Consider the following 26,387-nt stretch of genomic DNA (forward strand, 5'->3'; position numbering starts at 1 on the left):
GAACAGTGTTATTTTCCATCAGTAAAAGGTTTAAAAAAATAGGCAAGTATTTTTGTTTTCTCATGTAAATATTCTTTGAAGAATGTTTTTCTCAACATTTTTTTTTACAGAATTCCTTTGAGCAGTTTTTTGACGAATTTTATTGGAAAATAACATAATGCCGCCAAGAAAAAAAAGTGCTTTAAGCCGTCACAGCGCACGTGCGATAGCAACAAAACGAATTCGTAATAATCAAAGCAACGACCAGCGCGCAAAGGTAAACGAATTGAATCGAATACGAACATCAGCATCAAGAATGATGCTGTCGCAAGAAGAAAGAGAAACATCAAATTTGAATGATAGATTGAGAATGCAAAGTAATCGAGTGGTTGCAAACAGATCAGGCGATGCACGACTTCAACATGACATGTATAAACAAGCTTTTAATTACGATCCTTCAGCAGACTACAATCAACACCCAAAAATGAATATCGGTCACATGAATGTAACTTGCCCACATTGCCATGCACGGAAATTTCCAAACGAGGCACTAGGAATGTGTTGCAGCAACGGGAAGGTGTATCTGCTACCACTTCAAGAACCTCCTGAGCCACTGTTCTAAAAACATGCAAGGTTATCATTTGGGACGAATGCACGATGGCAAACAAAAAAGCTCTTGAGGCTTTGGATAGGACTCTGCAAGATCTGAGGGGTCAAGAAGCAACAATGGGAGGAGCACTCTTGCTACTAGCTGGAGACTTTCGTCAAACTCTTCCTGTTATTCCAAGAGGAACTCCAGCAGATGAACTTAATGCGTGTCTCAAGTTATCATATTTATGGAGGCGAGTTCAGATATTGACGCTCACAACAAACATGCGTGTTCGCCTGCAAAGTGATGCGGCCTCACAAGAATTTTCGGAACGGCTTTTGCAAATTGGAAATGGAACCTTCATGAATTCGCCAGGCAATTACTCCATAACATTTCCAGAGGACTTCTGCAATTTGGCTGAATCAATCAATGATGTTGTTAACAGTGTTTTCCAAGACATTGCCACTAATTACAAAAATCACGGATGGCTTAGAGAAAGAGCGATTCTAGCACCACGAAACGATCAAGTAACTAATCTAAACATATCTATTCAAGACAAGCTACCGGGAGCTGTGACGACGTACAAGTCCATCGACACCGTCATTGATCCAGAACAAGCTGTACACTACCCTGTGGAGTTTTTAAACTCACTTGAACCATCAGGAATGCCGTCACATCAATTACTCTTGAAAGTAGGATCACCGATAATGATGTTGAGAAACTTACGACCACCAAAATTGTGCAACGGCACTCGACTAACCGTCAAAAATTTACATCCAAATATCATTGAAGCAACGATTTTGTCGGGAACATCTGCCGGGGAAGATGTCTTCATCCCTCGCATCCCCTTAATTCCATCCGACTTGCCATTTGAATTTAAGAGACTTCAGTTCCCCGTTCGACTTGCGTTCGCAATGACGATTAATAAGGCACAAGGACAATCACTTAACGTCGCAGGAATCCATCTGGAACCCTCATGTTTCTCGCACGGTCAATTATACGTCGCTTGCTCAAGAGTCGGAAACCCGAAGAACCTTTATATTTATGCTCCAAATAATACAACTAATAACGTTGTTTACCAAAACGCATTAAAATAAACAAAAAACTTTTATAATAGATTTTATGATATGCTACGATGTATTAGTAGAGCAATAAATTAATTGGAAAAACGTATAATAAAATTAGTATTTCTTTTCGATGCTTGATTGATGTAGCCCTCTCTACTGCCACGCGAGCGGAGCCGCGGGTTTAGGCTAGTACAGTATAAAGTTCAAGCCTTTTCTTTACTCTTTAGAATCTTTCTTGGTAGTTATACAGCCATAACCGCTTTGCTAATAATGATGTACATCCCTGAATGGACATGGCAAACATTAGAATATCATATTTAGTTTGCCAAAACTTTGAATGTAGTATAACTATTTCAATGTAATTGTAGCTGTTAGCCTTAGTTAACCACTGAGAGTTTAACATATAGAATTTTCATACGAACCAGTGAGGTATGTTGAAGTATATCTAATGTAGCAACACTCTAGAAGTATCTTAATGATTTTGAATGGTTGGCATTTGTTGGCTTTGTTATTTCCACATATTACCTTGGATTGTAGACCGATCTCTACCAAACATCTTTCTTATAGTGGTAATTTCAATTTGTCATGCTTAGGCTGTTCTCTTACTACATAAGTTTACTACCCTTGATGGTTTATTCCCAAAGATTGAAGAATATGTCAACAAAGTAGCTCATTATTCCGTATTTAGCGTACTTGATTTAAAAATTGCATTTAATCATATAACGATTAGAGATAATTATTGAGAGATTCGAAGAAAGGCTTTTACATTCACTGTGTCATCCAGTAGAAACTATACTTTATCACAGGATAAGCAGCGGGAGTTTATCACACGCATTAGAATAGATCGGGAAAGACGTATTCTAAATAAAACAATATCTTCATGCACAAGTAAGCGCTGAAATAAAACCGAGATCTTATAGTTCTAGGGGTAAACTTGTAAAATCAACGAGGTCTTACGTAAGACTTGATGTGCACTTTAAGGACCTTTATTAGCATATACCAGAAACCGATTCATTCTCACTATAGTTAAGATTTCCATTTTTGTCATTGTTCAGATTTCTCGTCAGAAACTGTAATATCAATATTTAAGCAATTATATACAGTATTGAGAATGCTCGCCTTTATATATTTTGATCAAATGCACTTGTTATAAGCTCAAAAAAAAGAACAGTACTTCAACAAATAATCACTAAGGATCACTGTTAAACGTACTACTCTTACACTCATTAGAATAGAAAAATATAGAGTCGGTTCTTAGGAATAGGATATTATAAAGTGGAAATTAGTCTTATATCATGTTTTACATGCAGCAATCTCTATATTGTGCACTTCAGAGATCTATTAGCCTAAATATTAATTGGACTGTACATCAGAGAAAGTTTGGATATCCAAGACGATCTGATAACAATATTTCTACATATAACTAACTGGTGAAACTTGGTCCAACTCAGATGAAATACCATGCACGTCAGTACAAATACGACTCTCTAGTAGAAATCACACCGATAATGGAAGTGTTCATTGCGCTTTCGTTGTCTCCCTGATGGCCGAGAAACTGCTATATCGACTATACACTTCGCATCTGTCTTGTGATTTGTCAAGGGATTCAGTAGTAGACATAACTATTTCAGGAGTCCTTAAGAAATTGTAAATGGAAACCCCCACTACATGTGAATCAAGACAAACACCGCCCAACACAGAAATGTCTACTCCACTAAAAATCAAGTTCCGAAAATCAACATTAATCTCTTTAATTCGACAGAGCAGACGCTTTTTACAACACTCATATCACAATAAATGTTCTAAATATGTGATAGATAGGGAGATTGTTGTAGATCATATGTTACATATACCGTATGTTTCCTTTCTAGATTTTTTGTTTGTTTACTTTAAATTATTTAGGAAACAATTATAATTATGCCAATACAATGTCACCTTAGTAGTAAGTTCATTTATGTTGAAGTAAACCTTGTTTCAGGTAATCTATAACTGTAACTTAGCTGTATACTTATGGAGTACTAGTTTTTGTCTTTAATTTAATTTTATTCAAAATTTGCATTTGCTAACGAGACGTATGATATTGAATCGTTATTTTAATTTAAGCAGAGTATTTTAAATGCCAATTATGGTTAAATTAACTGTATTACAGCATTAATAACACGATATTCGTGTCAACGTTGACACTGTTAGGACAAGACTATGGCACACAACGTGGCAGACAACAAAGCAATGGTGTGGGAGAGCTCCGACAAGCTGGCAGCAGACAGCAGGCTGAACCTCGGTAAGGTAGAGGACCACAGACCTCCAGTAGTAGACCTGCCAACTGTAGAGAGCGTGTCACACATGCAGAGACCCAAATATCCTACAACGTGAGTACATCTCAGAATGGCGTTAAATATCATCTATGTGTATAAATATCATCTGTGCCGGTGTAGAAAAACAAACAAAAAATTCAAAATTTCACATTCAAAATACGATACGACTGCTTCACCAAAATTCTCAATCGGCAACCAACAAACTTGAGGAAATTCAACTCATGTGTGAAGATTTGAAAACAGATGTAGACTACTTGTTGTAACCGAAAACGGTTTCAACAACAAAAACATACATCTTTGCCACATTCCAAATTACAAATTGGCAGACGTTTACTGTCGACACCACTCCAAAGGAGGGGGAGTTGCTATTTTTGTGAAAAATAATTTCACCTTTTCCAATTTTTCAATTCAAGGAAAAGTTGATCGCGACTTTGAAGCATTTGGTATCAAACTTCAAGGCAGTGACACAACATTGTTGGTCATTGGAATTTACAGGTCTCCCAGTGGAAGTGAAGAAATTTTTTTTTCTAAATTTAAACACTTACTTACAGACTTGACCAATCACAGAAAAGACTTCATCCTCATGGGTGACTTCAATATTAACGCAATGGACAACCAGAATCCAATCACCAAAAGATGTGTGGATTTGTTGAGGTCTTTTGGCCTTGAGTTGCTTGTCAAGTCTCCAACGCGAGTAACGGCAACTACTCAATCAGCTATAGACAACATCATTTCCAACATTCCAGGTGTCGCGGTGTCCGTGGTCAACACAGCAATCTCGGATCACTGTGGCCAAGAGGCTGTAATCAGTGGAAAACACTTCGAAAGGGAGCTCAAAATCACAAAAACAGTAAGAGACATGAGGCCTGGAAACATTGCTCTTCTGAACACTTCCCTGTCCAAAGAAACGTGGAACTTTCTAAATTTAACGCAATCAGTAGAACAGCAGTTTCAAACGTTTAACGAGGTCCTAAATTATCATCTAAATTTGTGCTGTCCTACGAAAACAATCAAAGTTTGTCAAAAAAAGGCAAACAGCAATTGGATCACAAAAGGTATATTGGTGTCGAGAGAGAAATTAAAATTTTTCTCCGAAATCAATAAAAACACTTCGAACGCTGAATTCAAACTCTTTTTCAATCGATACAAACAAACATATAAGAAAGTGATCCAAGCAGCGAAAGCTATGGATGTCTCAAAATCAATTATATCTTCAAAAAATGTTTCAAAAACAATTTGGGGCATCATCAAAAATAACAAAAGACAGGGTGATCAAATCAAACTTAAAATTGGAGATGAACTTGTATGTGAGGCTGGGGAGGTGGCGAACGAGTTTAACAGATTTTTCGCGTCTGTGGCTTGCGAGCTAAACCCCCGGCCATTGCAGCCTCAAGTGAATCTTAGGCGAATACATAGTCCAGTAACGTCACTGGCACTGGTACCGGTTTTAGAAGAAGAGCTTGATCGAATCTTTAGACAGCTCCCGTCCAAAAAATCGAACGATATTGAATTGACGTCTATGTGGCTCATAAAGAAATGTTACAAACATATTCTGAGCCCACTAACACATTTAATTAATTTGTCTTTTGAACAAGGAGTATTTCCCTCACTCATACAATCCGCGAAAGTAAGTCCAATTTATAAAAAGGGCGATCCCTGTTCCACAAATAATTATCGGCCTGTCTCCATTTTGCCAGTTTTGAGCAAAATTTGTGAAAAATCTTTTTTGATCAGAATGCTGAAGTTTTTAAATAAAAATAACCAATTCTCTGAATACCAATTCGGATTCAGAAAAGGAAAATCAACTACCGACGCTGTGGCGAATCTAGTTGAAATGGTTGTTGAGGGTATAGAAAATCGAAATGCCACCTTAGGTGTCTTTCTCGACCTATCTAAGGCATTCGATTGTGTTGACCACGAACATCTGCTCGACATTTTGGAAACACACGGCATCCGAGGCGTGCCACACTTGTGGCTTAGATCATTTCTAAGCGACAGAACTCAAGTTGTCCAAATCTCAAATCAACTTTCAAACAAAATCCGACTGGACTATGGGGTTCCTCAGGGATCTATTCTTAGCCCAATTCTGTTTCTGCTATATGTCAATGAAATTGAGTCATCACTAATGCACGGAAAGGCCGTGCAGTATGCTGATGACACGACTCTCTTTTTCAGTGAAAAATCAACATCTCTCTTGGAAGAACGCTCTTTTGTTGATGTCAACAATTGCGTTCAACACTTCAACAGCCTCAATCTCCAAACAAACACAACGAAGACCAATGTCATCAACTTTGCTCTTCGGCCTGTGGATTCTCGGTGTGGTCCTGCCACTATGTTGGCAGACTCCATACTAGAAGAGGTCTATAGTTCGAGATTCCTTGGAATACACCTTGATCGAGGGTTGACATGGAATAATCAAATTGATCACGTTTGCGCCAAAATATCCTCAGGAAATTTTGTTTTGAGGAATCTAGCCAAATATTGCCCCACTCAGGTACTGATGACGGCGTATTATGGCTTGATTTACCCCCACCTTACCTACGGAGTGGCATTGTGGGGTGCTTGTGCAAACAATCAGTTGATGAGGGTCTTCAGATTGCAAAAGCAAGCGATTCGAATAATCGCACATTTGAAATTCAGAGAGTCATGCAAAGAATCTTTCAAAAGTTTGCAGCTGTTGACCCTGCCGAGTCTCTACATTTTCGAAACAACACAGTATTGTATGTCAAAATGCGTCAAGACAAGTGGCCAAGACATACATTCATATGAGACCAGAGCCAGGGGAAACTACCGAATTGGCCAACACAGAACGGTGATTTATGAACGCCTGCCATCACAAGCAGGAGTTCATTTCATCAACAAGCTGCCACACCGAATAAAAAATGCCCCAACGCCCAAGGCGTTCAAAATTCGTCTAAAACGCTTTTTAGCGACACAGGCATTTTATAATGTCGACGAGTATTTGGCAAAAAACTGGGAGACCAGCCAATAGGTATGTCGCCCCGTCGCTGGTGGTGGGATGATTGGCGAATAAAAGGAAATGAATGAAGGTGAAATTGTATGTTTGATTGAGGATTTTGATGTAGAACGGATGGAAAAATTTTAGTTACAATAACGTCATTTGACGCATGCTATACATGTTAACCATGTCTTGGCAATAAAGAAATTTGATTTGATTTGATGTATTCCATCATTAGCAACATAATGTGTTCCAAAAGCCTCTAGTAGCATAAGAGGATATCACGAATAATTCGAAATTTTGCACATCTGTAAAAAGCATTATCTTTGTTAAGTAGTAACTTTACTTAAAAGTACAAAAGTTAAAACTGTTTTAAAAATTCACGCTAACTATCTATAGAAATGTTATACTTTTCATTTACTGGTGAGAATTTTTCAGAGCACTAAGCCGTTAGTTAGAATTAAAGTGGTTGCAATGAGAATGAATTATACTAATATTGCAGAACAACGCAAAGACAAATAATAACAATATTGGTAACATTAATTCTGCAAAACGAAATGTTTGAAAATTATATTGTAAGCTTGCTGCTGATTTAGACTCAAATATTCAGGGAATCGCCGATGGCCGAGAGCTGAGTGTGAAACAAGGAGGTGGTGAATATCCTCGACACATTTTCAGTGTCAGCACTGTGCCTAGAAACATTCCGTCCTTTAGTTTGGATGGAGCGGATATCCAATAAAATCCTGATCCAAACGAGCTTTAAGGTTGGAACGTTGATGAAGGCTATAACGGTGATCGGATACAATGCCGAATCGTGTTAACATGAGCAGACGCTGACCGGGACCATTGAGAATAAACGTCTTGTGTTTCTTATCGATTAACTCATCTCTCTTGCATTAGAAAGATATTCCTCATACGCTGTTGAAGTTGATAGCACCGATATGGCCTAACTAGCCCTCTTTCTTCACAATATCTGATGGGATTCCCAGGCTTTGAGCTAGAGTTACAGGGTTAATTAATACTTTTTAAATTTTAATAATGGTACCAAATATCCCATAATATATCACAATACCACTTCTAAGTGTTCAAACGATTTTCTATAAGATTGTCAATGTTGTACGAGCGCATAACAAGCTTGCAATAGAATACATTACACTATATTCCTTTTCAACATGAGGTAAAATACTGTTGCTCTTGCGCATATAGTAGGTCTAACACCAAGTTTCGAGCCGTTTTTCAAACAAATATTATTTGTTTAACTGTACGGAAACATTTTAACTGATTTTTAAAAACTTAATTAATCTCAAAACTTCCAATAAATTATGAATACATTTTATTTTAAGGTTAATTTGAATTAAAACATAACACATTGTTGCAATTGTCTGTTTGTTATTCATTATAACTAGTAATTATATTTTGTAATCTGCGCCCAAAACAATGTATAACTCCTATAAAGCTTCTTAAAAGACGACTAGTATTAATGTACTTTTTTCTTTTTTTTTAAGGAGAGGCCAATCCCCTTTTGACCCTTATTCTGCCCGTCCTCATGGGCCACTGGCCTTTGCGAGGATCTTATCAAACGGAATAAGAAAGATACAGTAAAAGGTCGATGGTACTGATAAAAAGTTCAACGGGTCACAGACAGGATTTGAACCTGCGCTATCTCTAATTCAGACCCAAAGTCCAACGTCTTAGACCACTCGTCCATCGCCACTCCCAGTAGTGCAATGTATTATGTGCTATGATGATGGCGTCATTCATATTTTTATATGAAGAGATTTTAAAAATGTATACTCTGAAAATGTATTTAATGCTAACTTTTAAAACTCTATAGTTTAGTGAATATAAGAACAGTATTGAAATTAGTATTGAATTTCTATTTCAGGTATATAGAGACTCTCGAAAATCACTTAAAAACTAATATCGCCTCAGGTATGTTCGCCATGGGAGATGCGTTCAAAAATGCAGGTCTTCTGTTGGCACCGGTCTTGACGATGTTTTTGGGATGCCTTTGTGTCTTCAATCAACATATATTGGTAACGCCTTTTTTGTAATGTGTTGTTTTTAACAAACAGATTAATAGTTGATACTCCCAAGGGTAAAGCCCGTTTAGACCTAACTAATGAATATGAAGAAATTGACCCTTCAGCTAAAATGATGATGAATAGAACAAATAAATAAGATCTAAAGATTTTAAATGAGATCTTAATGTTGGCTCTTCCAATTGGAACATGTCGAAATATCATATAGTAGATATATTGACATAATTCATTTTTACTGCTCTTTTAAAGTAGTCAAAGGATGTCTTATTTAACTACGTGAAGTCCGGGCAAAGAGAAGCGCTTCCTCACACCAGACAGCATAAAATAAATAAAATTAAATGCAAAATTATAAAAACCTATCATATAAAATCTGTGACACTGATATAATGTCATGAAATCCTGTTTAATTGCAGTTAATAGTCGTGTTGTGTAGATGGGATTAAAAGTGTGCAAGTGTTTCCTGAAACGATTGTGTCTATTATTAAGAAGAATAAATCGATTCAAACTGCTTCTATTCAGTTTCATCGGCCAGTTCACACAGAACGTACGTCCAGAGACACTTTGCCAACAACTGCAGTGCTTGTCTCTGAACCATTTCCCGATCTTTTGTTAAACGGTTGAATTACTAGTTCATGTACACAAGCTGGTTTAGGTTCAAGAAAGTGCTTTTTGAGCCATTTCTTGATAGTTCATCAGCGTGTTCATTGACATCAAAACTAGCCTGACCAGGAACTCAACTAGGATGTACTGAAATACGACTAGCTAGAGTAAATAGTCTTTGAGTCCTATATCAATCTTCATATCTAAATCTACAGCAGGAATCTCTGGCTAGTTTATTCCTATAAGTAAAGTAAACTTATAAAAAATTATAAAACGGAACTTAAATGAAGAGCAGTGAGAATGTATCTTATAGTATTAGTCTTTCAATAATGTTTATAAGTATAGACTTGATCATAGTAATAATAAAACAGACAACATATGTATACTTTACGATAGTAGCAATGTGGGTACTGTTATCATTGCGTGATTCGTGATATTAAATTTAAAGTATGCGTGTTTTGTGTGATTAGTCGTGATAACACATATGTTCTCGGCAATATTTTATGTTTCACTGAGATAGATCACAAAAGCCTGACATAGTTATATTTTATTTTTGTCATAAAATGGCAATGGAAGCAAATGTGGCAGCATGGTTATTTAAGAAATCCAGTGTCAGTTTCAAATCACCGATTTTCGAACTTACACTACAGACTGACCATTAGCAGGAAGCGTATTAGGGGGAGGATGGCACTCACAAGATACTCCACCTCCCGCAAATACACTACCCCTCAGCGGTACAGTCCGCTCTAAAATCCACGCTCCACTAACAATACGATTAGTCTTCGCTCTTTACAGTACTGTTTTTTGGTTCAGACGGTACCACAAGCTTTCGTGTGAAATGGAGAGTGAAGGGTGGCTCATACACATGCATGGTTCGGTCTGTACAACTCATATACACTCATCAGAGGTATGATCATTATGATAATAAGTCCGTTGATAAAATTAATTCTCTCCTTATCTTTAGGACATTTTACTGAGGTCAATACAAAGTAATATCTGTATAATACTTGATACGTTCTTGTAAAAGTAGTTCGACTGTGAATCTTAGGTGCGTCCACACAGTAATGGACTCGTATGTTATCAATTTTCAACTGTTTCGACAGGTAAACAGCGCCAACAGGATGCGGGAGCAGAGGAAACTCAACTACTACCCGAACTTCAACGATACAGTGGATCTGTGCTTTGACTCTGGTCCTCCTCTTTTTCGCAAATTCGCTAAGCACAGCAGGTAATATAAGCTACTTTTAATGTTCCTATTAAGAACTAGTGAAGAGGCAAATTTCGTCCTGGCTTCTGTGACCCGTTTAGGCATTTGTACCGGGTGCTTTGAAGTTAATGCCGAAGAACTAAGGTTTTATAATATGTATTCCACTTAATATTCATAAATTATTCTTCAAACGAAAGAGCAATTAAAACAGATTTCGTTTTTCCTACCTACATTTCTTCAGTGTGAGAACCGTTTGTTATAAGACACTCATCTAGTTGATTGTCAATGTCTTCCCGTAAGTTGGTCAGTGTCTGAGTAGTTGCAAAATCAGTTTCAAAATCGTTTCTTAAGGTAGACAGATCAGCTGGTAACCAAGGAACATACACATGATCCTTTTGAAGCCCAGAAAGTGAATGGTAGACAGATCGGACAAACAAGACCATGCGAATGTATTGTCATTTTGATTCTGCTGTTAATCTAGCGGTTGGGTACTAATTTATTCAATGACATATTTAGTTATACAGGTAAGACAGCTCACCATCTAGGAACCAATCGAGTACTGGTCTATAGTTGTAAACCATCATGGTACAAATGCTCCATTAACTTTCTGTCAGAATCTGCTACAAACAATTTATTGTGGGCAGTTTTGGTCCAACCATATCTGCTTGCTAACAAATACACACAATATGGGTGTTGACATTTCCATGTGGGTGAAATGTTGATTAATTACTGAATAAAATTCAATAAAAAATGTGAATAAGATGTTAATAAGATTTTGCTTTCAAAATTGTCACATAAATCGCAGCTGTAGAGTTTGTAGCACCACTTGGTAACACGAACATCAAAAGAATTATGGCTAATTCACAACTTGACTTAGAGACAACAAATTACATGGGGCAATGAGAGAAAGACTAGCCTTTTACTCATCTGGCTTTATTTCTTGCTATATTATATTCCTAACATTATCTGTGATCTTCACAATACAGCTTAAGGGACTGAATGGAAAGATTTTTATCACTTGATACAGGGCGATCTATTTTAGCAGAAACGGACAACAGCAAAAATTTGGTTTTACACTATCTTGCCAGTACAAGCACAAAAGCTAATTTTAATTCTGCTAACCTACTCCAACAGTTTCTTACAAATATTACAGCTCAGAATGTTGCATTTTTATGTGCTTTTGTGTTAATGAGAATTATTGTCTACCTTATATTCTACAATATGCTCATAAAAGTAATGTAGATGACATAGAAACGTAGTCTGAGAATTTAGAGGGTAAATGAGAAAGAAACATTACATGCATAATTAACAAGCCAAAGATTCTTAAGAGGGCTGAGAAAAAGAGATGAGTTGCACAGAAAAGTTGTACAGTACACACAAAATGTATTCCATTCAGAAGATGACAGCAATAATTAAGTGAAAACTGCTGATCAAATCAGAAATTGGGTTGATGTGTAATATAGTTCCTACTTTATTAAAATTTGTGGAAAGGGGTAGAACATGTCTTAAACAGCATAAAGTGCATTTCAGTTTCTATTTCATATGCAAATGTGCCATAAATCAAAATACCAAACTGAGGCTAAACGTTTTTATTTCAGATTTGCTGTAAACTTCTTCATCATAGTAGCTCAATTGGGGTTCTGTTGTGTATATATAGTTTTTGTCACCAGTACTTCACAGCAGGTTAGTGGACTGGTTATTTTATCTAAACATATAAAACAAACACAAAATAATGAAAACATAAAGACATCTCTTGAAAACAATTAAAGCAGAACATTGTATACTATTATAAATATTAAAATATTTTGTAGAATTATAGTGAATTCCCTCCAGAATAGATAATTAAAATAAAATAAAAAAATTAGGGAAGCAAATTATAGGCACTTAGAGTTTGTTTTTGCATTTTTTTCTTTTCCCAAAAGTGGGGGTAGAAGGTAACTCAGATTTTCAAAAGGTAACTCTAATTTTGTAACTAATTAAATTGAAGAAACCAAAACTGAACTGCAGTGTCAACCAAAAATTTGTTCTTCAAATAGTGCTAATTTAATTTTTAAATGTTATATGTTGATTTCAATAAAGTTCTTCCGCACAGTCAGGAGAAAGATAGATTTCATGTGTCATCTTGAAACGTTAAACTGAATATTCATTATTACTTTAAAAGTTTATTTGCTCAACGTTGATAGTACGAAAACAATGATTTTCATGGTTGAAATTTTAGTACATTGTTATAATTTGAAATATTAAAAAAGCCCTTTAACTTAAAACCTTACAACATTAAGGTAATGCCGGTACCAACTTATCAAAAATGTATAAGTATAAAAGTTGCTTACAACATCCAAAATGTGTTAATTTATTCTATGTTATTAAATAATCGAATAAAAAACTGTTCAAATAAAAACGGTTTCTATCTAGAAATTGTTTAGACGTATACTAAATCTACCTAATAAACAGATCTTTTGAATTTTAACTATACAGTACTTTTTTATTTATTTCACTTTCAATGGTAAACCAATGTACAACAATAGTAAGAAAAATCTATTAATATAAACATAATCATTTTGTGTTAAATTAGAATAGTAAACAGGTAACCACAGTACAAAATAATCTTAGCTTTTTAGCTATGAAAATAGTTTTAATTAATACTTCAACTATTATTATAAAATGTTAATAACCAGACCACTTTCAAAAGATTCTTTATTTTACGTAAAAACATTACTGAAACCAGGAACCTAAATGCACTTCAAAATAGATTTTCTCAAATACTCTGTTATTGTGGAAATGATGAAATACAATACATGGGAATTGGAGGGAGCAGGTTATTGTAATATTTTGTAATTCTTTACTCCAAATCATCTTTACATTGAGAATTTTCTATGAGAAAAGATTTGAATAGTAGGTTGTTTTTTTTTTTAAGGGATTATTATTACTGACTGTGGTGGCATATGAAAGAGGAAGTAATCGAGATTCTAAATACTTTATTGGTCATGATTTTCTCATGATAGCTACAGTTCAAGCAAAGTTGTCTGTTTATAAATATAAGAAAGTGTGTGAGGTATAAAGTATAATGAATTGCTAGAGGTGAGTACCAATCTGAAAAATTCATATGAACTTAATAGGTTCGCTAATATGATAGAACATGCCAGAAATACCAGAATGCTGTTATGAAATTGTTGGAGAGGAAAACAGATGATATTTCTGACTTCAATACGGTATATTTGTTAAATATACTGTAAAATTCAATTTTTTCTCATCAGATCTAGCTAAAGGGGAGAATAATAGATCCTCGTATTGCCTGCACTTGTAGTGCATGAAGTAGAGGGTAGTTAACAAGCAATATATCTGGTTTTTTATTGTCACATTGCAAACATCAAAATTTGATGTTAATACACTAAAGAAATATTCTATTAAAGCCATTATTATAACCATCTTTTCATATGTTTATTTATTTACCCACAGACAAGTACTGGAGTTAAATTCCAGAGAATCCTACTTATAAATCTCTTTGTAGCTGAGGTTTGATTCCTACTGTTATCAAAATCTCTACCGGCAGAGACTTTTCAACTCCCCACTGAGATATTGTGTATGAAGAAAATAATAATTTCATCACTATACGTATGATATGATTATTCATTTGTTTCATTTACTATAAAATACCTTTGATTTTCAGATCCTGCACTACTTCGGATATGAAATAGAGATTCATCTGAACATGGTGATCACGCAGGTCTTCATCACCATGACCATCTTCATTCGCAATCTTAAATACTTGGCCCCAGTGTCACTGTTTGCCACAGTCACCATGGTAATCGGTATTGCTCTGACCCTTTACCTCTCTAGTGAGGATATCCCGCCGATAACTGACCGTCATGCCGTGGCATCACTCCACCAGCTGCCTCTGTTCTTCGGCACTGTCGTTTACGCTTATGAAGGCATTGGTGCGGTAAGGTTTTACTCTGTTATTTCCTGAGGGAAGACTATTTTGGATTTCACTTATAATAAATAATAAGCGAAAGCAGGACTTTCTTCTTAAGAATTTGGAGTTAAAAAAGTCCAATTCATAAGTTAAATTAAAAGTCTGAATTTTGTAGTTATAGATTGATCCTACAAAAAAATGAGAGATGTGTGTCCATTGTTTTATTCTTATTTAATATATTCTCAGAAATATTTGAGAAATGTGTAAAAGTACAATTACAAAATTATTTAGAGCACAACTATATCTATAATTAACAAAAATAAATTTTAATTTATAAAAGGGACCAATTTAATCGTGCATTTTTTAGATAAACAAATCTATTATAGGCATTGTTGACAATAAAAACAAAGCTTTAACATGCTTCTAGATCTGGCTAAAACATTTGACTCAACTGGTAAGTAATTGTTAGGAATGAGTAAAGTTGCTTGGAATTGGTTCCAGAGTAATATGAATGGGAGAGAACAACATTCTTAGGGAAGTCAGTGAGGAATATCCTAAAAATTTCAGAGTTGTTCATTGTAAATGTTTATTTATATCAACGACATTTCAAATGAATACGTTCTCTGTGAAATTATCTACTTGAAAATGCCACCGCAATCTTGTTTGAAGGTAATATGTTGGATGATAAAATATATAATAAATAAATAATATTGGCTTGATAAAAATGTATTAACAATGAATAGTGCTCAAAAACAAAATGTATGCCAATAGCCCTGAGACAGAACAGTGAGCCGACAGGTGCTGGACTGCATACCTGAGACAACAAACAGTTTATATAATTGTCAAGTATAGACATAGTTAGGTATAAATATTTATAATGTTTGATTGTAAACTAACATGGGACTAAAACTTTGAGTTTAATAAAAAAGAGTACAAAAGCTATTACTTTCTATTATATGTTAAATACTGTTTTAAATAGTGAAAAATTTAAATCCATGTACTTGCATTATTTCCATGTTCAATCAATAATACAGTATGAAATTATTGCTTGGGGGGGGGGAGGGTTCATGCAAAGTATACATTAATACTCATTTGTAATAGCATACAAAAATAATTAAAATTGCATTAGTTAAAACTAGCAGATACCATTCAGAAAAGACTATGTAAAATATGAATATACTTGCAGTTTGAAAGTTGCATTAAAGTATTATTAGTTTACAAATTTTTTTGAACCAACTAAGCCTCATGTTTGCAACCCATGACAATTAAACCACTTAAACACCCAGTGGTCCTTTGTACTAAGGAATCTGTAAATATGACCAAGCCATAGCTTATTCCACATTCGTAATTCATTGAAATTCTCTTAAGAATTGAAACTCCCCAATATTATGTTGGAAACTTTTAAAAGGAAGGTCAATTTATGGCTTAGCAATAAGAAGAATAAAGATATATAAAAGATTACAGGATTGATACATAGGTAATAAAACAGGTAGGACCTGAGGTCCTCGCCAGTTCTGAGTGTTCTGTAACTTGCACTCATACAAATATACTGCTAGATACTGACGGAATAAAATAACAAAACAAATTTATCCGCCACTGCAATAATTGAATGCAACAATTTGTTGTCATTTTTAAACCTAAAAAAATACATACACATACATGGGTGTTCATGTACTGAGAAAGACTCATAGACATATATCTTTTACTGTTTTATCAAAAGTGATTTAATGTTTACAATTATAGTTAGGAAATCTAAAAAATGTTTTTATTTATATTTAATCAAAGCAACTCACCTCTAAAACAAGCTATGAATCTCATGTGGGGGTATTTCAATAAATTATTTGATACGTATTCTAATATTCATTGAAATAAAGGGTCTTGTAACTAACTTACTAGGTTCAACAGAGGATAGGTTAACGTATTAGACTCAAAGGTGGTTATATGGAATGGATTTAATTTACTGACAGTGATTGTTCATCTAGAACATCTTTTTAATAAATTCTACTAATACTACAGTATAAATGTTGTGTTGCCCAAGATTTACTTATGCATTTGTCCACCCAAGTTCTTACAATTTGTTTTTCTATTCATTATTAATACATTATATTAGACTGTGGGATCCACACTTACTGATATAGTTACTTCTGTTGAGGGAACATTGCTTAATCCACTAATTGGTATAATCGTATAGCTATCAGAAAGCAGTTCACTTCCGTTAAAGTACCTTGGACTTTAATCTCCTTCAAACGAATCGTTTCCTGGAGGGAATGGGATCTTAAAAAAGAAAATCAATTTGGTCTAGTCATTTTTGCTGGATATATTTTGGCCAAATTTTACCCTGGAACAAATTTCCCTATGCTGAAGAGGGGGTGAAGGTTGAACCCTGAGCTTTTGGCATCCCTAAATCATATCAACCCATAAGTTTACCACTTTTTCTGCAAAAATAAGAGAAAGATTATAGATAAATATATTAGAGGTGATATTATTGTCAACTCACCTAAAGATCTCATTATTTTAGTCTCTAAAACTGAGAGATCATTGGTGTGAAGAACATAGCTCTTTTCTGTATAAAGAGGATACTTTTGATGGAACCCCTGTTGATTAAATGTATTCAGCATTATAGAAAATGTATAAACTTGGTCACTTATGGGTGGGTCAAGATAATGCAATCTTGTCATAGTGTAACGCCAGGCTCTGCAGCAAGTCTGCTTTTTGAAAACGTGTAAAGATAGTCTTCAAAAAGGAATCTTATCGCTTCTTCTGTAGTGTTTTGTTGTTGATGGTCTATTGGCCAGACTCACCAATGAAGGTTTTGAAATGCAGGGTTATGCAGATGACCTTATCATTAGAATAGGGGTTGGTATGAGGTTGCATTAATCAAGCTCATGCAGAAAACCTTGGTTTAGGAGTAATATGTAGAGGAGGGGGCTGAGTGACAACCTCTCAAAAACCACTAGACTATAGTAACATTAACCCGATGTAAAAAACTTAATTCTCAACCTCTGTCTGTAGGAGGCAGTATTTTAGTCTTCTCTATGGCTAAATATCTGAGCTGTTTGCTTGTTAAAAAGCTAATCTAGAATCTGCACTTGCTGGAGTCTGCAAATTATTACTACATCGTGCAATGAAAATTCTTCACACTAACAGACTTGGTTGAAGTATAATCTAGGATATGTGGCCTAAGATATTTGTCTTACTTTACAAGACCAATGATCAATCTTCTATGAATCTCTTTCCTGGTGATCAAAGTGGAATAAAAGACAGTGGTGATTAGATTCCATGGTATTCAGCATGTCTCTTCACATGAGTGAAGTGAGTCCCACTGTGGCTCTCACGTATGAGTTGTTTCCTCCTCATAAGTATGTGAAGGATGAGGCAGATCTTAATGCAGAAAGGCTGCTTCAAGGATGGACTCTATAAAACCAAGTCACTTGACTGGGAATATGCGCATTCAATCTGTCAATCTGAACAGTTCTCATACACTAATACGGACACCATGGTAAGACAGTTGTGTTTTGATAATCCTTTCCAGGTAATAATACCAGAATGTTCAGTATGTGAGAAGGGTGTTTCTTCTTTTGAGAAGAGAGCACAAATCTGATACACAAATGGATCAAAGAAGTATGGAGGAGTGGGTTGTCAAGGGATCAAACTCCTGGTCCTCAAAAGCCCAAAGGTCTTTTCTTTTTGATTTCAAACAGAAATGCTAGCAATACATCTTTTTGCATGAGGTAACCTACTAAAAAGACCAAAAGGTACAAAGATCTGCATGGACATCAAACTACTCTAAGGTCTCTCAGCAGCTATACCTCACAGAGTGGGTCTGCTTCAAAACTCAAACATAACATGAAACAGAGTCGCTTTGGTGTGGGTTCCAGCGTATGAGGGGGCTGTGGGGAATAAGACAGCAGATAAGGAGGTGGGAGCTGGAATTAGCTTGTCTGTGCTTTAATAAGTCAACTTAATAGTGCTGTCACAAAATGGGTGGTTGTAGTGGTTGCAGGGAGACCAAGGAGACTGCCTCACACATCATTTTTGACTGTAAAGTGATTGCTCTGATTAGGTGGAAACACTTTTATAGAGCATTTCTTAAACTTGCTGGAGTCTGATCTTTAGGTCTTAGAGACATCTTAGGTTCATTAAAAGCTTCTAGATGACATGGGTGTCTAGCTTTTAAGGATATATCACAAAAGATCCATAATAGGGTAGCAGTGACAGGGGTAATTTCTTCCTAAATTGATCCTCTTTACTATGTTGTATACTAAATTGAGGGGTTTTAACAATTAACTGGTATAGATAAAGCTACTATTTAAAAAAGGGAAAATATTGACTCAAACTTAAAATATAAAATTTATGTAAAGAAAGCTTTAAAATCTTAATCAGCTTTAGATATTTATTGTCTATTGTAGATTATATTTAAATATACAATTATATTTAAATATAGCCACAATAAAATAAATATGGTATTAGAAATATCTTGAACTTCTATTATTCCTCAAATGAATGTGATCTAACTGATGACGCAACATAAGTCTATCCTCATCAGTTCTAGCGTAACCTACATGTGAGATTATTCAGAATCATATTACTCTGTCAAAAACTGAGAGGGATATATCAGTCAAAGAACAAAAATCTTCCAAAGATACAAAACAACCCATACTAGCAGTGTCCCAGATTTTAATTTACTCTCTCTTATCTTTTTGTCAGAATTGGGACTGAAGAGTAAAATTACTTCAATTGTAGCTCATTTACAGACTAACCATTAAACTAATAATCCCTATGTTCTGTAGTGTTCTTAACATTTCTGCCACCTTTAACTTCACTACATTTCAGTAGTCTTCTTGTTGTTGACATGTTTCAATGATGTTGTCACTAGTGAATGTCCCCATAGCCTGGATGCATTTCTTTCTCTCTAGAGTCTATTGTCTACACATCAACACAATATGTTCCAGAGTGTTTTCACAATACCTGCACTTTGGTGTTTTGTATTTTCATACAGTGTGCAGGTATATACCAAAAGCTCCATGGCCTGAGAAAAACTAGGAAAAGAAAAAGTTTAACAAATTCCATCCCAATATAAATTTTACTCATGAAATTGAAGAAAATAATAAATAGATTACTATGAGTTGACTATAACCAACACTAACTATATACAAAATTTCAAAATTAAAGAAAATTTACATACACAGATTTAGTTATCCTTTCCTCATTAAATCACTTAGCCTCATCTAAAAATGGCTGCATTAAAATTAATGATCAATAGATTACACAAATTTTGAATGAAAACTAAAGATTTTGATATAGTATTAGAAAACATTAAATGTATTGGACAAAGTAATGGATACAAGTCAAGCATGATTGATTACTATCGAAGAACCACAAAAGAAAAAGAAAATAAGAAAGAGATATTAAATACATTTGGTCAGAGTATCGTAATAAACATTGTGACAAAATTAACAATTCATTATTTAATATTAAGGATATCAATTAGCATTCAAAAGTTCTAATAAACTCAGACAAACTAAAATGCAACAAAATGTTAAAACTGCTATATTTGACAAACCGGCTGATCAATGATCATTCAATACTAGGTTTAGTGAACTCATAAAAGCCTTGAAAACACCAACAAATTCAAAATAGTATTCTAATTATTTAAATAATACTGGTCATACATATATAATATGGAAAAAATCACACCATTTTACAAATTTATCTCTTATTTACCTAATGTCAACTTTAGAATATTTCAAAATTATTACAGTGCCATAATTAATCCTGATACACTGTTGAATGACAAAGATGCTTTAACAATACATTTGTTGTTTGATAGAATTTAAAACAGTATAAATTAATTACACATAAATTTAACATAATTTGTAACTATGAAAGTTTAACCCATGTTAATTTAGTTCAATTATTTGTTTTTATTTTAATTTATATTTGATTTAACCTGCTGTGCCTGATAATGGATTTACAGAATCTGAAATGTAAACTACATAAGTTTAAAAAAATAAAAGTGCTAAAGGGGTTCGATTTTTGTTTAATAAAGGCTTGTTAGCTTGATGACTTTTTTTACCAATTGTGCAGTGTAGTGTCTAAGTTGTTATTGCAAGTTGCAGCATGGTTATACTTGGCCACTTTTAAAGTATGCAAAGTACTGTAAACAAGTACACTGTAACACTTGAGAGCCTATTACGATTTATGATAAATTATGGTTTATAGTGATAGAATTATCATTAAGGTTTCCAAAATTTGCAGTTGTAACAGTTTTAAAAATTAACAATTGATTTAAATCTCACATATTGTGCTTTACTTTTAGTAGTAGGAAAAATGTCAATGCAATCTTGTTTATTTTCAGGTGTTGCCATTACAAAGTGAAATGAAGAATCCAGAGAAATTTAGCACACCACTTGGTGTATTAAATGTTGGAAATCTGATTGTCACTGTATTGCTACTCAGCACTGGCTTCATCGGTTACCTAAAGTATGGGGAAGCCGTTGAAGGCAGTCTTACACTGAACCTGCCTTACGAATCTATGTAAGTCACTTCCACTCACTTCGTCATGGTGAGTTGAAAATAAAGGTGTTTGCTGTAGCATACAAGTAATTATTTGTATTTCAAATGCATATTGAATTGAAAATATATAAGTAGTTTAACGAAGTATGGACAATTTTGGAGGCAAATAAGGAGGTGGTAAGAAAATCCGCAGTATGTATACCACAAATGAAGACATTACAGTATTATACAAATTTACTTTATACAAAACAATCAAACAGTACTTCGATATTATCCGTAGGCCACTATTTTTAGATGAGTTTTTCTTGCCAGAGACTTAAAAAAAACTATATTACTAGAAAGAACTGTGGAAATAACATGTCTTTATGATGATTGGTTCTTGTTTTGTGCCTCCCAAAAGGAAGCCATATCGGTTTTAAGAAGTCCACTCTGTCCCTATTTACTACTTGTTATTGTGTGATGTAGGTAGGTTTAGACTAAGTTATCATAAATATGTTTCTAGTAGTACCAAAGTTAAAGATAACCTACGTGCTCATGTGATATGAGTTTGAATTAGGGTACTATCTCAAGGGATGTTTTTCTTTATTCGCCAGAAGTGCAGAGTGGCACCGCTCCACTGAAGCCCGCACTGATTACCAGAGGCATTTTTTTTTCGACCTCAGATCATGTCCCAGATCGTTGAACTTTTTAAATGTCACATTGAATGGTTGTTTTTAAGATACAATAATATATTTAAAAAAGAAACAGTTAATACTTCCAATTATATAGTCAAAGGTTTGAAATGGGATCTACTATTTAAATTACACATTATTCACATTGTCCTTTTTGTAGTATGAATAACCTTTTTGAGCTACAGTCATACAATAATCCCATATGACAAATGGCTTTTAATATGAGCATAATATACTGTTATTAATATTTCAATATTTACAATCAACTTTAATCTATAGAATATAAAGATACCCTTAGCCACTTTCTTATATACAATGTCGATATGAGTATTCCAATCTAGATTACTTGAACATAAACACCTAGAACCTTGACACTTTCATGGTTTTGTTTGTATTTTAAGCTGAATTCAATCACCTGAGTGTTTTCATTGTTCAATGAAAGGAAATTTGCTTCAGATCAATCTGACGCATTATGTGAAGAGTCATTGATTAATTAAGAATTTTTATAGTTCTATAAAATTGCTAGGTCATCAACAAACATGTATGAATTTGTAACACTATTATTCAATGAAGGTGGTAGGAAAATTTAATAATTATCAAATATTATAATCAAAACAGGACCCAATATGGAACATACAGGAACCCCTATAGTTACTGTCTTGTAACAAAATAAACTTAATTAAAATCAACTATTTGATGTCTATAATTCAGGATAGGCTTAAAAAACTTTAAGGCTAAATTATTAAATCCATAAAACTTAAGTTTATCTAGTAATATTTTGAAAAGTATCAATAGTGTCAAAAGGTTTTGACATCAAAACACTTGTCTATGACTATTTTCTTATTGTCTACACCTTGTGTACAATTTTACATAAATTGTATTATATATATATATATATTCATAAGTACCTTCATATTGAACTTTTATATAAAGGTGTTAGAATTTGTTTTAGTTCATGTACTGTACACACAAATCAAAGTTTACAGTGCATACAATAAAATAAGTTTTATTCCAACTATTCATATCACAAAAAATATTACACAGTATACAAAGGATAATACGTGTATAAACCTATTTTTATACTTATATTATTAAAATTATATTATAACCATAATTTAATTATAATAGTAAAACACATTTACAAAATTCTCATATATTAAAATGTACCTTCATATAAAAATTGTACATACATAAATTTGAAGTTGTATTATTTTGTATACTTTGAATACAAATGAAAGTCTAAAATGTATGCAATCAATTGATAAGTTTTATTGAATCTTTTCCTATTACAAAAATACATACTACAAAATATATAAATGATAACATAACCCATACTACCATAAAAGGCACTAAAATTCTACCTCAAAATAAAGTTATTTTTCATTTTATTTCATATTAACATAAATCCTATTAAAAAATGGTAAAAATTATTATCACAAAATACAGAAGACTACCAAACAGTACAAATAAATAGGTATGTTTATTATGAAATAAACTCTAAAAAATATGTTGTGTCTCGAGTCAATCACTCAATGAAAATATCAATTTTATTTCTTTTAGCCAATTAATCTGGATAACAGATTGTACAGTAGTTTGACACCTTGATTGCGCAGACAGCCCAGTGCACTTACTGTCTTGAAATACTTCACCAACATACAGCCACAGTGGAGGTGTTATAAAGAATTCTTTTTATGAAATATATCAATGAAAACATCTCACAACATTAAATAATTCAATTAGAGTGTAATTGATTTCTATTTAAATTTTAAAACACTATCTTAAAAATGTGTTATAATGTTGCAGATTATCACAGTTTGTGAAAATCACTATTGCCATAGGGATGTTGCTCACGTACCCTATAGTGATGTATGTTCCTCATACTATCATATGGCCTGCTATTGTGAAACGTTGGGGACCTTTTGAAAGAAAAATCCTTTACGAGTACTTAGTGAAATTAATCCTTTGTCTCATTACTTGTAAGTAACATCTTTTTGAAATTGCAAGTTATTTGAATACATTAAATCTATTTTAACTCAAAAGACATTTACTATTTAATGTTAACTACTCACTTTAAAATACAGGAAATACAGCAGGTGAGTGGAGGCTAAGTCCTCCTTGTGCGGTGTTTGTAGGTAGCACGCGCTGTGCACTTTTCTGTATTTTGTAGCGGGATAGTTTGCAGCTCACCTTCTATTGCTAGACTTTCAAGTATATTGAATTTTCGACTTAATTTTGTTGTTGTCTAGTTTGGCTTTAGTAAGATCATCATTATGAGTTGATGATTTATTTATAAACTTGTCCATGTCTTGTCTTGTCTTTTGTTTCTTATACCTGAAGAAGAGGACAGATTCCAGTTCTTGAGATTATTGTTCTATTTTCATAACATATGACTTTGCAAATTTCCAAAATCCTGTTATTCTTTCAACTCTACTGTCTACTGTCAATAAAGAATTGTAACAAAAACTTTCTTCTTGTTCCAAAGGATACTAGACAGATTATTTAGGCCACCTAGTGTAAAATATAAAAAAAACTTGTTTTATGTCTAAAAAATTGACTTAATTTTCAAAATTTAATCTGAGGACCATCTCTATTGGCCAAATAATGCTATGTTTATAGTCTTAGTTAAAATATTTAGCAGTGCAACATAAGTCTAATAATATGTGCAGTATTCTACATTACACTTTAAAATGGTATGCATATGGTTTATTCCCATGACTTATATTTTAATATGATAACGAATAACCAAGTAAAACAATGTGAAAATAATTTAGCTATTGGGTTAACATGTTGTATTTAGAAATAGTCACACTTTAATTAATTTATATATAAAAAAGTATATTGGAAAAGTGTCTCAAGATTTGGAAAACCAAATAATGCACCTGTTTAAATGAAATCTCATACAGTTTTAATAGAAATGTAATATCTTCCAGCTATCCACAAGAATAAATTTTCTACAAAGTTTTTATTCACAAAACCACTGTGTATTATGTATTAAAGGATAAATAATATTCACCATATGAAATATGTTTTCTAGTTATATAGAAATGAATTAAATAGCGTTCTACAATTATCCAAGTATTTAGTAATAGATGTTTGCCTCTGCTCAACCCATATCTAGCATTTGCTCTATCTATTTATGCAGAGAATATCAGTGATAATGATCACCAACAGCAATATGTCTGTATGCTGATGATTTACATGTTTTTTCTGGTTTTTTTCTTTTTTAGAAGCTTGAGAATATTGAAATTTCATCATACATTGGTCTAAGTATGATTAAGAATTTTTTTGACAAAAATAATCTTTTATTAAATTCAGATAAATATAATTATATTTCTTTTTCTACAAAGCAATCCAGATCAAATTTAAACTGTGACACATTTTTCTAGACAATGACAGACTTAAACAAGTAGACCACAAAAAGTGTTTAGGTACAAATGTAGCTTGGGATAAACATGTAGGTCATGTTGCTAATAAGATGTCTACTGTTCTATATGCATTGTGACAAATGGAAAAAAATAGTAATTTAAATACACTGAAATTAATATATTTCTCATTGATCCACTCACATTTAGCTTACAGAATAAGCATTTATGGAGCAACAACAATAAGCAATTTAGATAGGCTATTGGTCCTACAAAACATCTTTGAGAGTCATGAAAAATTTAAGATAAACAGATTCTGTTAAATATATTTTTTCTGAACTTGGAATTCTGACGGTATATGGTTTACACATATTTGAATCAATAATCAATGTTTTGATCCAATATTAAAAACTAATAAACATACATATAATACTTGTTTTAATAGACATATCGAATAACATAATCTCAAATTTTACAGAAGGAAACATATTACAGAGGTGTGAGATATTTACATACTTTACCTACAAAATTTATAATGGTAACATATCTGTTAAAATTTTAAAAAGAATTAAAGGAACTAGAAGAACTAATTTGTTTCTATATTTTTTTGAGGAATATTTAAATACAAAAACCAATTAATTAATCTAAAGAAGAATTGACGATAAATTGTTAAGATTTAAGTTTTATCATTTAAATAAACTAATGTTACAATTTTTTTATTTAAATTTTAAAATTAATATTAGTACTTGGTTTTATTGTAGTTTATACCTTGTACATATTATGGAGTAAAGTGGTTTGACTATGATTATGACTATACCTAATATCTCATCTGCTCATCTGTGTGTCTACTTTAACCAACTCCCCTTCAAATCTGCTATATCTCATGATGTCTGTCAAACTACTTTCTTCTGCATTTCTTTTGTCCTTGAAATTGCTTGCTCTTTTACTCTGTCTCTCAGTCCCATCCGAAAGTCATCTGATAACATAATATGCCTCAGCTAATCTTTCCAATAGTAGTCTTATATACAAGTCCACTTGTAACAATCTGTAAATGACATAAATCTAAGGTAACTAAATTACTCCTAACCTCTTTTTCACCAGTCTTGTCACAGAATCATTATCCATCAGCTGACTCAATTGTCAGGTGACAACCATAACAACTGACAT

At 33.4% G+C, this 26,387-nt stretch overlaps 1 protein-coding gene across 8 annotated transcripts in view; it reads left to right on the forward strand.

Moving 5' to 3' along the window:
• LOC124369944 (proton-coupled amino acid transporter-like protein CG1139) overlaps positions 1-26,387 on the forward strand; it is a 40,772-nt gene that overhangs the window by 5,901 nt on the left and 8,484 nt on the right. For 4 of the 8 annotated variants that reach the window (XM_046828157.1, XM_046828195.1, XM_046828150.1 and 1 more), the window contains exons 2-8: positions 3,826-4,004; positions 8,795-8,945; positions 10,655-10,779; positions 12,357-12,441; positions 14,426-14,698; positions 21,030-21,208; positions 23,662-23,834. In XM_046828157.1, the coding sequence (XP_046684113.1) occupies positions 3,835-4,004; positions 8,795-8,945; positions 10,655-10,779; positions 12,357-12,441; positions 14,426-14,698; positions 21,030-21,208; positions 23,662-23,834 (1,156 nt within the window). In that variant the 5' untranslated portion in view covers positions 3,826-3,834. Of the gene's footprint in view, positions 1-3,784; positions 4,005-8,794; positions 8,946-10,654; positions 10,780-12,356; positions 12,442-14,425; positions 14,699-21,029; positions 21,209-23,661; positions 23,835-26,387 lie in introns of all 8 variants that reach the window. The other 4 variants (XM_046828167.1, XM_046828178.1, XM_046828212.1 and 1 more) reach the window with 2 other exon arrangements.

Source organism: Homalodisca vitripennis, chromosome 1, assembly GCF_021130785.1.
Source record: "Homalodisca vitripennis isolate AUS2020 chromosome 1, UT_GWSS_2.1, whole genome shotgun sequence".
Lineage (NCBI taxonomy): Eukaryota > Metazoa > Arthropoda > Insecta > Hemiptera > Cicadellidae > Homalodisca > Homalodisca vitripennis.